We start from the raw sequence: 14108 nt of genomic DNA, 5'->3' as shown, positions 1-14108 counted from the left end.
TATCCACACAATATCGACAAGTGACATTGGACATTAGGACTATTTGTGGACATCCTCTGAATATTCATGGTTATCTGGGGCTATGGTGGCGCATAAAGCTCATGAAGAACATCGAGGCGACTTCGAAAAATCTGAAGATGGGCTCTGCTTTTCGGGATCTCCCGGCGTTGATGTGCCAACTATTGACGACCAAAATGTATTCAGTTGCCTCCTCACTGGCGAGTAATAACGCTTCACGACAGTAACGTTGAGTTTATTGCATTTTTCTCTTTGAAACGTGTAGAGAACGCATTGCAAATTGAAAAATGTGTTGTCGTAAGCAGTGACATGTTGGCTACGGCAAGCGCGTATACGGTTGCGCAGCGACAGCTTTCTCAAGTGTGACCGTCCTCTCGCCGGATGACCTGGCGGCTTTCCTGAGAAAAGTTGACAAGCTTCATGTTTTTGAGGGATGTCGAGACCCTTGCAGCCACTGCAGTTCATCTAAGTGCAAGGTGCTGTCACCACAGCCTGTGTGTGCGTCCTGCCGGGTTCGCAAAAAAAGGCTCCTGAGAGAAGGCACGCGAAAACGAAGTGGAACTGCCCGAAGACATAACAAAGTGAGGAACTTACAGAAAAAGCTTATGAGAGCTGCATCAAAAAAAGTTTCCTTCATGCAAAGCATCAAGGAATTGAAAAATCAGCTCACAGTTGAAAAGACCAACTCGATTAACGAGGCATTGAGTTCACTCCCTCCTCTTCAGCAGCTGGCATTCCAAACATCACTTAAGCAGTTGCAAGCAAAGAGTCCTAGAGGGGTGAGATACTCAAGAACATGGTCATTGAACAGCCTGCTCCTCCGGATAGCAAGTCCAAAAGCCTACAACATGATCCGGAATATGAAACTGCTCCTCTTACCAACTTGCAGCCGATTAAGTCAGATTATTTCAGGAGTGCCAACCGACTATGGATACAACGAGGTTGTCCTGAAGACAATCCAAACTTTCTTCAAAGACAAATCGATTGTTGAGAGGCTTGGCACACTTATACTAGATGAAGTCAAGCTGAGACAATCAGTTGAATTCAATAAGTCAACATATAAATTTGATGGCTTCCTTGACTTTGGAACTATCACAGCACGAGGCAATGCTGTGGCAGCAGACCATGCTCTGGTGATTATGTTTGTGCCGCTCTTTCATAAGTGGGTGCAACCAGTTGCAAGTTTTGCAACTAGAGGGGCTGCTCCTGGCTTTGTTCTGGCGAAGTTAATTTTGGAATCAGTGCTGCAGCTGGAGCGGCATGGTGCTTCAATTATTGCAGTAGTCAGTGATGGAGCTGGCAATAACAGGTCAATGTGGACACATGTAGGAGTCTCTGGAAAAATCGATAAAGTGGCAAACAAGATTCCTCACCCTTCACTCGAAGATGGACGTTTTCTGCATTTCCTGTGCGATGCGCCTCACATTGTGAAGTGCGTGCGAAATAACCTGTTGACTCACACTTTTGCAAAGGTATGATATATTTATTTTCTTAATAACTTATTCACATTACCGCATACTGTTTAGTATTGCTGTTCTGAACGATTTCAATACTTTATTTTTCACAGGCTGGCTCAGATCTGATAAACTTTGGTCATTATCGGCTACTTCACAACACTGAAAAGGACAAGCAATTGAAGATTGTACCAAACTCACTGCATCTCATGTAAATCCAGGGAAGATGGAGAAAATGAATGTCCGGCTGGCAACTCAGGTATGGTACCAGCACCTTTATATGCCTGTCACGTAGTCTCTTACCATATACAAAAGGCATTATTTACTCAACTCGTCATGCATCTGAAGACATCGTATTTTTATGTTCTAATTTCGGTTGTTTAGCAGGAGTGTGGCCATTGGCATGAAGTTTTATCGAGAACAACACCACCCAGAGTTCCATGATACAGTGGGCACAGAGAGCTTCACTCTCCGTATGAACAACTTGTTTGACGCGCTCAATGCAAGGTGTCCTGCTGAAGGCATCCGGAAAGGTTCTCCTAAAATCAAGGTGAGGCAAGCTTGAATTTCCCGCTTACATCTTGTAAAAGGGAATTATTCTAACAAACATACTTTGCTTTATTGCAGGTAATTAAAGACTTCCTTGAGATGCTTGATGCCACTGAGAGGAGCAGCATTGCACAAAACACTAGACTGTTTGCCTCCCAAATGATTATGGAGTGACACTGTCGTCAGTTTTAGATATAATTGGTCTTCTCCATAATCAGAATGTCGCATATGTGCTCACTGCGAAACTAAATCAGGACCCCTTAGAGGTATGTGTAGAAATTCCTTTTTCCTTTGTTTTAGATATCTTGTGTACAACCACTAAAAACTATGTGCCACTAATATCATGAAAAGCGCGATGATTTAGAAATTCTCGCATCCAAACCAATCTGGTGTTTTTAAGCTAATAAGTTTGCATGTACTTTCTGTGTTTTCAGTACTGTTCTAACTTTTGGTCATTGCTATGTAAGCTGCACAGTTGCGTGTACTTGTAATCTACATGTCTAAAAATTTTTTTTTCTATTTCTAGCGCTTCTTTGGAGTTGTGAGATGCTTTGGAGGTCATGAAGATCACCCCACAATTACTCACTTTGGACAGATTTTTAGACTTCTTAGCCTCTACACACCTCTCAAGGTGGCCATAAAAGGCAACTGCACAGGTGAAGTGGACCCTGTCCTTGTTGCGGTTGACGAAAACTTAAACAGCATGAGGCTGGACACACTTTCCAGGAAACAAGCCCGTGAGAAAGAGCTGAGGAAGGTTATCAGTCAGATTGACTTGAAAGAAGCAACGCCTGACGACAGGCTCCAGCACAGTTATAGCCGCCCCACTGCGAAAGAGAGTGCCCTGTATTATCTTGCAGGGTACATTGCTAAGAAAATTCGCAAGTTCAGTGCATGTGATGATTGCCTGATGACCTGTGTGTCAACGCAGCATGTGCCTTCAGCTGCTGTACTGACCGAAATGAGGTCATTCAAGCCTGGCGCTCTGCAGCATCCATCGGGTGCTTTGTCCAGCATGATCAATGCTATCGAATGTGTCATTGAAAAAAGACGAAGACTAATGAGGTTTTCGGAGATCTGTTTTGGTGTATTTTAGAGCAACTTTCAAAAATGGCTCTGGTTAAAGTAGGATGCAGCCTTCATTACGAAGAGCTGAGTGCTCGCGTCATCAAATTCTATTTGACTACTCGCATGTATTTTTATTCCAAGTTCGTTCAACAGCATCAGAGCTCCAGCATACAAGTAAAGGCAGCCAGGAAGCGAGCCAAGCTTCTGTAGTGTTTCTCTGAAACTGCTGCAAGGTTGTACGCACAGTACAAGGCCATGTACTATGTCTTTTATTATGACCTTGCTTAATAAAAGGATTGTGTGCCCAAGGCCAGTGTATATAGTATCTGGTCCGCATGTTGCATGTTATGCACGATTTCTGAGAAAGAATGTGTGCCAAGTGTAAATGCTGTGCTTGGCTGAATTAAGGAATGAAATATTGTGCAAAATTATATTTCATTTGGCGAGCGCCGGCTATTTCCCTGTATTCTAGCACGCTTGAATATGCAGAAAAAAGACGACCAAGCCGGAGGTAAGAAGCGAGGTGAATGACGGCCCTCTCCTTGTCTCGCTACACTCGTTTGCTATCATCATCATCATCATCAGCCTGATTATACCCACTGCAGGGCGAAGGCCTCTCCCATATTTCTCCACTTAACCCGGTTCTGTGCTAGCTGCATCCACTTGACCCCTGCGAACTTCTTAATCTCATCCGCCCACCTAACTTTCTGCCGCCCCCTGCTGCGCTTTCCTTCCCTTGGAATCCAGTTTGTTACCATCAGCGACCATCGTTTATCCTCTCTTCGCACTACATGTCTTGCCCATGTCCATTTCTTCTTCTTAATTTCCACTAGAATGTCGGTAACTTGAGTTATTTCTCTGACCCACTCTGCACGCTTTCTATCTCTTAATGTTACCCCTACCATTTTTCGTTCCATAGCCCTCTGGGTTGTCCTCAACTTTAGTAGAACTCTCTTGGTTAGCCTCCACGTTTCAGCCCCATAGGTGAGTACAGGCAAGATGCAACTGTTGTATACTTTCCTCTTGAGCGATACCGGTAAGCTGCTAGTCATAATCTGCGAGTGCTTGCCAAATGCGCTCCATCCCAATCTTATTCTTCTTGTTGTTTCCTTTTCATGGTCCGGATCTGCGGTTACTACCTGTCCTAAGTAGACATATTCGCCTACTACTTCCAGTATTTCGTTACCTAATGTAAACTGCTGTTCCTTCCCGAGGCTGTTGAACATTACCTTAGACTTCTGCATATTGATTTTCAAGCCTACCTTTCTACTTTTTCTGTCTAGGTTATCAATCATTATTTGCAGTTCATCCCCCGAGTTGCTTAGCAAAGCAATGTCATCAGCAAATCGCAGATTACTGAGGTATTCTCCATCTACCCTTATCCCTAACTGCTCCCATTCCAAGTCTCTGAATACTTCCTCTAAACAAGCTGTGAATAGTACTAGGGAGATTGTGTCTCCTTGCCTAACACCTTTCTTGATGGGAATTTCGTTACTTTCTTTATGCAGAACTATGGTTGCTGTGCAGCCACTATATATATCTTCCAGCACTTTCACGTACGGCTCGTCTACCCCCTGATTTCGCAATGCCTGCATCACCGCCGAGGTTTCAACTGAGTCAAATGCTTTTTCGTAATCATTGAATGCTATGTATAAGGGCTGGTTATAGGTAGCTGCAAACAATTCGAATGATGGTAAAGATGCTCTAAGAATTACCTACTGCGGTAGCCCAGAAGGTGTCATCGCGCTACTAATTCTGAGATCGCGTTTGTAATTCTCGGCCGCATTTTGGCGAGGCGGAGGGCACGCGTGTGTTGCGTTTAAGTGGAAACTCGGGCCAAAACTGCTAGTGCCGTCGCGCTACTAATCCCGAGATCGCGGTTTTCATTCTCGGCCGCATTTCCGGGAGGCGGAGAGCACGCGTGTGCTGCGATTAAGTGGAAACTTGGGCTTAAACACCTAAATATTCGCAGTATATTCGCAGTCGAGCAGCGAAACCACTCCTTTGCCATGCAGACGATGCGAAGTTCTTGGAGCCTGATTTGACGCCACTGCCATCTGACGGCGGAGCAGGAAAGTGTGCCATTTGCTATGCATGGCTGGAATGGGGAGTTTGAAAACTAACCTAGTCTAGTAACATTGGCCAAGGGTGTGACATTCTCATAAAGCCAATGGGGACGTTTTTTCGAAGGCGATGGTGGCTGTGCCTGGGGGCAGCGGTAAACGAATTGATTGGTAAAAATGCACAAGACACCATAGCATACGAGCCCAGACAAGCCAATCCAGGAATTCAATATGGCCACGCCCGTTTTAGCGGCTGGTGGCCGTCAGTTGCGCGTGTTCACGGCGCAGATCGGCCGCTAGCTCGATTCAAGCAATTCAAGTTCAGTAGATACTGTTGAATAACTGCGCCCGCTTTATTTTCCCTATGGTTGTCTAAGTACTTACGTAATATGTGCTTTCGTTCTTATTTTTTGATGTGGCTGTTGAGGTTTGGTTCCGTGGAGGGCGGTTGGACTGCCTAGCAGCCGCTCATGTCACTTGCTCGAGAGGCAGAAGTTCAAATAATTCTCAAAGCTAACTTTATTCAAGAAAACAGCAGTATAGTGCACAGTACGATCAAGATGACAATGGTATATAAAAGCAGGTATATAAGTAATGATCATAAGTAAATGCAAACGCAATTACTCTGTGCAGATTCAGATGAATATCAGGGAAGTAAAACGTTACTTGCTTGGAACATATGACAAGTGTGGCTTTGAATGTATAGAGAAAGAGCCAGAGGATAGCCCCAATATTTGCTCATGCAGAGTAAACCACAGTACACAAGTAGGCCAAGCAGAACATGGTATGTTGTAGTGCTATAACTTAGCATACCCACACAACCAACAATATCCATAGGATCTTCACAAAAGGTCTCAATATCAAACGTCATTTTTGTACACCCATGAGATGTCCATGCGTCCATTATTAAAAGATCATCTTTTAGTGGATATCCTCATGACATTACCTTTGCGTGGTCGTGAGGATATCACACAGTGTACACAACTTCGATGTTATAATGTGACTTTCAGTGGACATGCATAGTTCAGCAGATTTTTACTTTAAATTTTGATTCGGACTAATGAAACATCTGTTTTGCTGACACATCTAGATTGTGTTTCTAGCGGTTCGCCGCAATTTCAGGCAGCGCGCACTAGCCAAACGTGAATGTTACCGCGCCAGCCTACTAAACTTTTTTTTTCTTTAGCTACCGAATTCCGCTGGTAAATACCATGTAAATTTGACTAACATATTCAAATTGTCGACTACATGAATATATGCTGTTGCAAAAATGTCACAAGGTGCGAAATTTAAATTGCCGTGAGAAATTAAATAATCGAAATATCCAGTAATTTAATTGCATTTTATTGCAGCTTATTTTTCGCGCCATGGTGTTGGATCGTGTTTGCGTAGCGTACTGTGCGTGAGAATGTGCCCGTGAGTCGAGCTTCCTGGAAATTTGACCAAAAACGTGGGGGTAGCTCATTGTGCGGACCGGATAGAGGTAAGTGGAAAGGCAGGCAGAGTCTTAAAAGTAAAGCCCCTCAATTTCATCTTCAAGACCCTGTTGTCCCTTCCCTGCCTCCTCTGCACAGCCCCCCCCCCCCCCCCCCCCCCCCCCCCTTCGCCCGCGACCGAGAAAACGCCGTCCGCAGATGACTCATGCCGTAGTGCATGATAAAAACGTGGGCAGCTCGTTGCTCGTGCCGGAGAGGTAGAGGAGGACGTTGGAGAGACTCGCTGCCTGCCTACATTCGCGATCAAGAAATAGTGCATTCTTTGTGGCGAGCAAAAAATATTAAATGCCTTGCCTGCAGACTTGTTGTATGATACATTTGTTATGAACATGAATAATGCGTTTATTGGGCGACGCACTGTCACTTTCATGAGATCTTTGGCAACTCTACCACAAAATTAGCGCGGAGTAGCACGCCTTTTTTTTTTTTCTTTCATGGTGTCCGCGGCGTTCGTCTCGTTCCCTTCCCTGCCTCCGCTGCGCAGCCACCACAACACAATAACATAATGCACGTGTTGTCCCTGCGAGCGAGAAGACGCGGTCAATTTAAGTGCAATGCGGACGTTTGTCCACAGATGACTCATGCCGTAGTACATGCCTATTGCAATACACTCAGCGGTCGCGAGTGGCGTCGTCGTATTTTGGGAACGTCTGCTAATCTTGGCGCTTCCGAGTATTGCAGCTCGCGCTTGGTGTAATAGTTATGCACCCTACCAGTACATTCCTGTACAACCGGAAGCGATCCCCGGAAGCCGGAAGTGTCGTTGTGCCTGGCATATGTTGGATGGCTGACACAAGCTCACATCGCCTCAACCGCTCTCCGAGTTGCTGGCAGCCGCATATCGTCGCACGCGCGTCACATGGCCACATCTTCGCTGACGAAGTTGACAGCAGCAGTCATTTCAAGTTGTTAATCGCCCTGTGCATTGCCTTGTTCGTGAAGTACATTTCTTCAAAGGTACGTATGTTTCAGCATCACCTAAGAGCACGACTTTTTCTGCTATGCCTAAAGCAAGAGCGAAGACATGGGCAGCACGCGCAGCTGCGAGGAATACTCGTGCCACGTTTTCTGCTCTTGGTGAACCCGACGAGTGTGCAGAAGTGCATAAACCAGAAATGGTAGTTGGAGAGCTAGCCCGCAATGACAGCCCGCGGAGCCCACCTCTGCCATGTTTGACCCAGAGTTTATTCCCGCCGCGCAAGGATCACCTGCGTCATCGGAACCTCTAGCAGCGGCGAGCCATTTTGCGCGCGTCCAACGCCTAGCAAATGTGCGAGTGACATTGCTGATATTGACATAAAGTGCATTTTGCGGGAGTGGATACTAGAAGAGAACATTACGCAGAAGGCCGCGACCTCCCTGCTTAAAAAGCTGTCAAAGCATAGCTGCTTTGCAGATTTGCCGCGCGACTGCAGAAGTCTCCTAAACACGCCCAGGTCAACAGCACTTGCTGCGAACATCACTTTTTGCATGCCTTCATCGCAAAATGGGTTGCTGCTTTGCCATTTTTTCTTCAAGTTCTTTTTTTAGAAAAGCTAGACTGGCTTTTATTAGCTCACTTACGAGAATAAGATTGTTGTCTTGCCATGCATGCGGTGCTAGCTTGTTCACACTATATTTTTCTGGATATTATGAAGAGTGTATGAAACTCTCTTTTCCTTTCTTGCTGTCATTACGCTCTACTTGTCCTTGTTTTCCTCTCCCTGTTCCTTTATTTCCACTGGCTGCAGCTCAGTACTAGGTGCTTAAGTTGTTATAGCAATTGCAGCGGCTGGCAACAATTTTCCCTTCTTTTTGGTATTTTAATAATGAACCACAGCTACTATACTGTTGTATTTGTTTCAGTGGCTGCAAGGTCAAACATGCGGTATGTTGCAACAGTGGATGATGTGCAAGCAGTTATAAAGAAATGGCTCCAACATGCTCCATGCCGTCTTAAACAGCAAAAGGAAAGGCTTGCAAAACAAGGTATGAAAATTTAGCCACTATTTTGTACAAAACTGTGTGTGTACATACCAGTTAGATGCCTGTTTAAGCATGGCTTGAACAAATTTAAATGAGCGGAAACTCAAGCATGATTTTGCATGGTTTACCAAGGCTGTACACGGTTTGAATTAGGGGGGTGCTCAAGCTTCTCATTAACAGTAGATGCGAGAGTGCCTTAACACCACCTTTTCATTCCGATATTTTTTAAATTTTTTTAGTTGGTTTTTGGGGAAAGGAAGGCACAGTATGGTCTCAGTTTTTAGTGGACACCTATGCTTAATTAGGTTGAAGTCATTCAGTCCCAGCAAGGTGAAATCTGAAGTTGCAGCCTATATAGTGCAGCTTACACTCTAAAACAACTTCCAACCTTAATTGAAAAAGAAGTGAACACAAATTGTTAACTATCCTTCTTACAGAGACAACAGGTTGTGAAATTTTTACATTCATTTAACTACGGGCATGTTAATAGGCTTATTTTCTTCGCACGTAAAGGTTTTACATCCATTTTTTTTTTTTCACTGTTATATAGCTGTAAGTTCTGTTGCCAGCCTTCAGACAAGTTTGTTTCGTGCATGTGGCCTTTTTTTTTGTGACTATTTATTTTCTGTTACCTGTAAATTTCTTAATGCCCCACTTTATTGTTCACTTCATCTTTTATATTTTCCAGGAGGCACAAGCACGGACGCAAACTGAAACCCATGAAGAGGGGAAGGTGTTTGAAAGCTTGCAGTCCTTTTGTGAATAAAACTATAATTCACGCTATGTGTTTTGCTCAACAGCTATCCCTAGCTCCGTTGAAAGTGCATGCTTGTACATCTTGGCAATGTCCATGCAATGTCCAGAGACTGATTTGGCAATGTCCTCTAGACATCATAATGAATGTCCATGTGGACGTCCACTGTGTGGCAATAGGGACATCTCTGGAATATCCACTGGACCAATTGTGGGTATTTGTGGAGATCCTCTGAATATTAAATATTTTGAGGGGTGCATTTTATGGACATCTCCTGGATCTGATATGGTTGTCTGGGTACAGACACCAGGAGAATTTCACAGTCTGACTTAGCTCCTACATACTTGTCATGGTCTCCTCTAAATGATGACTAGCAGGGTCGCATGCTTTGTACAAGACATCTGTGATACCCTATATTGTTTTCGTATGTACCAAGAGGAATAAAGTGTGGCCAACTGCAGTTTAAGGTCGGGTAGTGATGCAACCTTTGCACATTCACACAAGCAGTGTGATTGTGGTTGTTGTGCAGCAGGAATAATCGGAGGTAATGTTTTTCAGTTTTTGATGACAATACCCTGAAAAGTGACTCAAAATATACATGGATATAAATAGCTTATAAGAGAAATTAACGATGGGTTATGCACAAAGTGTGGCAATTTACTACTGTTTTTATCCTGTGAATATATTGCATGTACCACACTGTAACAATATTTGCTGAGTGGTAAATTGCAAGTAGTCTGTGTACTGAGAATTATCAGTTCACATTAAAGAAGGCCAGATAGTCTTAATACAATATACCGTACACTACTACTGCTTCTATCCCATAGCCGATGTCATACATTGAGATGTGAAACACCACAGTGTAAATATCGCAAAAAAAGACTGGTAACACAGTCAATATGGATGGCACTTATTCACAGTTTGAACCTGCATGCAGGCATGCTTCTATTCTACACTAGCATACATGTCAATGAAGCCACACCTGCGCACACCCCTATCGAATTGTTAAAAATCCAAGCACATGCAGTCTTTTTTTGCTGCCCATGCATTCCAGACTCTACTAATGTTTTTAAGCAGCACAGTATAACACAGCACAACTGTCATGCCCAGATGTTTCTAAACTATACATATCACAAAACTCGTGTGTGTTCTGCAGGCTTTGGATTTTGGGAGCACCTGAATCCATGCATGCCTCGCCCTTCATTTTTCTTGTCATGACTTCATTTTTGCCATTTCATGCTGCAACAAGTTAGAGAATTTCAGTATACAGACAATCATTGCATATCTGTACGCTGTGTGACTGTGTGCTAGCTTTTCTGTCCATGTCAAGCAGAAAGAGAAGCCAAAACACGCACGCTGAGTCCCCTGATACCTTTTGTGAGCAGTTGACATTCCCCAATACTGTAGAAAGAGAACCCCTGGTCATAACAATTTTCACACTAGAAAGGCACACAAGGCTTTCGGAGAGCAAATGTTTTTGGACAAACTTCCATTTCGCTAAGGAAATGCGGCATGATCAAAAGTAAACAATTCATTACATGTTAAATCAGAGCAGAATTATAAACCAGCACAGAAATGCATACATACATAAGCAAATTAGTGCAATGCATTACATGTTAAATAAGAGCAGAATTATAAACCAGCACATAAATGCATACATACACAAGCAAATTAATGCAGCAGAAGTGTAATGGCCTTACATGGCCCCGCCACCGTGTCGGGGCCATGTAAGGCCCCGACACGGTGGCGTAGTGGTTAGGGCACTCTACTATGGAGCCCAAAGATTTTGCAACAGGAAGCTCCCCAATGGCGATGAGAGTGAGGAATGCCAGAGACACAGATTCCCTGAACACTTGTGTGGCATGCTTCACTCTCATGTCAGTGAAGGGCATCCTGTAGATGTGATGATTTTTGAGTTTCTTTGCCAATCTGTTTTTTATATGTTCAGTTGTTGTGTTACAGGCCTCATCTGTTTTGCGAGTTTTTTGTAAAGGTTTTCAATGTACAATCAGTAAACAACCTCAGAGCCAATATTGAGCTTATGTTTTCTCAAATTATTTTTAGAATATTTTATTAGGTGTGGGGTGTCAAACATGAAGTATATTTTGCAGTTTTTGACAACAGAATAGGGCTCATAGATAGAATGGATGAGCCTTCTTGACAGGCTGATATTGTTCGACTCTTGATCACAAATAACCGCTTTTAACAAAAGACCTTTTGTTTCAAACTGCGAAATTAAATCTAATACCAACTTGCACATTGCAAGAGCAGATGGTGCATTGTGAGACATTGCAAAAACTACTGGCTATACCCAACGCGATATGCCAGACACCGCCATAACAAGGTCTGTTTGCCACACTTTAAGTTCTTGTGTTCCCACCATCTGTAAAGCTAATCAGCATATAATTTGATTAATCATAGATCAAGTTTCTCCTCAAGGAGATTTCATCGAATAAAAGACAGCAAGCTTTGCCTTGCAGTGGCCAATCTTTTGTTATTGATTCTATTGCATCCATACCACCTGGAATGATACCAGGTGTCATTGGGATGTCTGCGAGCCACTGCCTCACTGTTCTCACATGCGGCAAATGAAGCATTTCTCTTATAAAGCGATAGGCTTTTTGAAGTGAAAGAACAAATTGAGGGCGAAGTGTTTCATTTGTTTTGACCAGCGTTTTTTGGATTTTGCAAAAGAACACAACAATCTGAGTGTTAACCAGTTCAAAAAGGTATTTTTACAAATGTGGTTGAAGTCTGTTTAGAGCCTCCTGCTGCGTTACTTGCCTTGTTTCGTTCCGTTTTTTTTAATACGGCCCAGTGCTTTTCGATACTTAACACACCGGGAATGAAGACTTTGTATGTGCTTTTGGTCCAAGAGGAGTACGCAGGCTTGCTTCTTCTCCCTTTTTCTTTCGGCGTTTCCGGAGGAGGTGTCGCAATGCCGGAACCTGTGGCTTTACTGAGACTACTGGGACCGGCTTCAGCTGAAACAAATAATGAAATCAAATAAGGATAGCTTATTGTCAACTGCATACATAAACGAAAGTTCCACACAAATTGTGCAATATAGTGCAGTCACAGGGCTACTAACAGGCCAGCATGCAGTGCATGCCATTTTCTGTGTGAAATAATTAACGTCCTGTAACTGGACGGAAATTTTCATTCATTGCATAATGCTACATGTAGCGGCTAGAGAATATTTCTGTTCGGAGAATATTTATGAACAAAGAAATGTGACATGGCAGGTAAACATTTCAACAATTAACATGGAACATTTTGAAACAGTGAAACAAGGCAGCAGCCGCTGCAAAATAATGGCTTTAGTGTATATGCTAATGACTTTCCAAATGTGTTCAAGCTACAGAAGCTACAGTTACCTCAATGTAACTTGACACATTGCATTCTGTTATGTATCTCGATTAGCTGTTACGCCAAGTGTAATCCAATTGGCTACACACGACATGTTTCCATTAGCCCCATCAAGTGGATTACAGTAACACTTGGGCAGTCCTCAAGCATTTTCCCGTGCACTACACTAGAAAGTTTGAGCTGCATTCATGTAAACGGGCATATAAAACTAACTGACTTTACACATGTCTCGTAGAAGTTTTGGTATTAGAAAAATAAAAAGTTTGTGAAAAACGTGATTAATGTTAGTCCTTTAACTTGCGTGTTTTGCTTTACAACAATTTTTATGTTCTGACGATAGTGAATAACTTAAGTATTTATGAAGGTGTGCCTTAAAAAATGAGCATTTTCATTGATTATGTGAGCTACAAAGGAAAAAAGCCAGATTTTTTTTTAGTAAAGTGTATACAATTTTTAGCAGCTCTCAATATTCATTACGAAAATATCAAGAGTATTGATGCACAGCTTTTTACACAGATACAAAATGTGCACTTTGCCATAAACTATCATGTTTTAGACGAGCCCCATGGTCCTGATCTGGGCCCGGACATGCTTACGGTAGCACCTGTTGAAAAATGAGTAGGCATTCCGGGAGAAGGTTTCAAGGAGGTATTTTATTGATCACTAGTAATATCTTAGTTGTACTAGATTTACACTGTGCAGAGCCCCAGCCCTGGTAATGCGGAACACATCTAGGCTACAACTTTTGCCATGCGTAACACAGTGAGTATTAGGAAGTACCTCATATATACATCAGTACAAGCAGCTGATGCACTCACGTATGGATCCAAACAACCAAGTTTTCAAGACTGGTTAAACAGCTGCTCTATCAATGCATTATAAACGCACCTGTTTTTTTTACGTTCTGCGCTTAATGTGCTAAGATGATACTGCTCTGCAAGCATCAATAATAACTAAATGTACGCAGCTAAAAAAGAAAACCACAGTGCAAAAAAAGGGGGTGGTACGAGCGGTGCCACAAGGCTGCCTTTTCCATAAACATTCGAAAGCTACTTTGGCCTTCTCGGCCCCCCTCCCTATAGGGGGTATTCACTGGCGCGCTGTGCGCGTTGCACTGTGGGTAACTGAGGCGCAGTCAGCCATTTTTGTGTCCACCGAACAAAGAGGGCGAACGTACGCATCAGGTACTGCCGTGCGGTTCCACGAGTGGTGGCATCCGCAGTTATGGTTTATTAAGCTATCGTAAGCAGTAGTAGCCGTGCACAGTGCAAGCAACGGAAGAAGAGCTGCGCGAACGACCTCGGCATTTTAAGGTTCCGAAAGTACAGATGAACGACTCCGCCCGAACGAAATAACTCACCGAGGTGCGACA

The 14108-nt window shown here is 43.4% G+C and overlaps 1 protein-coding gene and 1 long non-coding RNA gene across 2 annotated transcripts; both read left to right on the top strand.

Annotated features, from left to right (window-relative positions):
• Window positions 1-1856: 1856 nt before the first annotated feature.
• Window positions 1857-2977, top strand: LOC146183776 (uncharacterized). The gene is made up of 3 exons (XM_084608426.1): window positions 1857-2022; window positions 2548-2882; window positions 2953-2977. Exons 1-3 carry the CDS (start codon window positions 1876-1878, stop codon window positions 2975-2977), a joined length of 507 nt encoding a protein of 168 aa, XP_084464552.1. The 5' UTR covers window positions 1857-1875.
• A 4296-nt stretch (window positions 2978-7273) lies between these two features.
• Window positions 7274-9468, top strand: LOC146183775 (uncharacterized). The gene is made up of 3 exons (XR_014708799.1): window positions 7274-7605; window positions 8494-8616; window positions 9302-9468. It is a non-coding gene; the product is annotated as an uncharacterized LOC146183775 (long non-coding RNA).
• Window positions 9469-14108: the final 4640 nt, after the last annotated feature.

The sequence above is a fragment of the Amblyomma maculatum genome, chromosome 7 (assembly GCF_055883805.1).
Source record: "Amblyomma maculatum isolate TAMU_Amacu chromosome 7, ASM5588380v1, whole genome shotgun sequence".
In the NCBI taxonomy this organism is placed as follows: Eukaryota; Metazoa; Arthropoda; class Arachnida; order Ixodida; family Ixodidae; genus Amblyomma; species Amblyomma maculatum.
Note: the sequence above shows the minus strand (reverse complement) of the source record. Positions and strands in the feature narration are given on the sequence as shown.

What these genes read in the sequence shown, in the direction of transcription:
- LOC146183776 (XM_084608426.1), top strand. Translation starts at nt 1,876, where the DNA reads ATGAAGTTTTATCGAGAACAACACCACCCAGAGTTCCATGATACAGTG. An exon ending in AAGGTTCTCCTAAAATCAAG is followed by an intron (nt 2,023 to 2,547) that starts GTGAGGCAAGCT and finishes TTCTATTTCTAG; the next exon opens with CGCTTCTTTGGAGTTGTGAG. An exon ending in GCCCTGTATTATCTTGCAGG is followed by an intron (nt 2,883 to 2,952) that starts GTACATTGCTAA and finishes GTGTCAACGCAG; the next exon opens with CATGTGCCTTCAGCTGCTGT.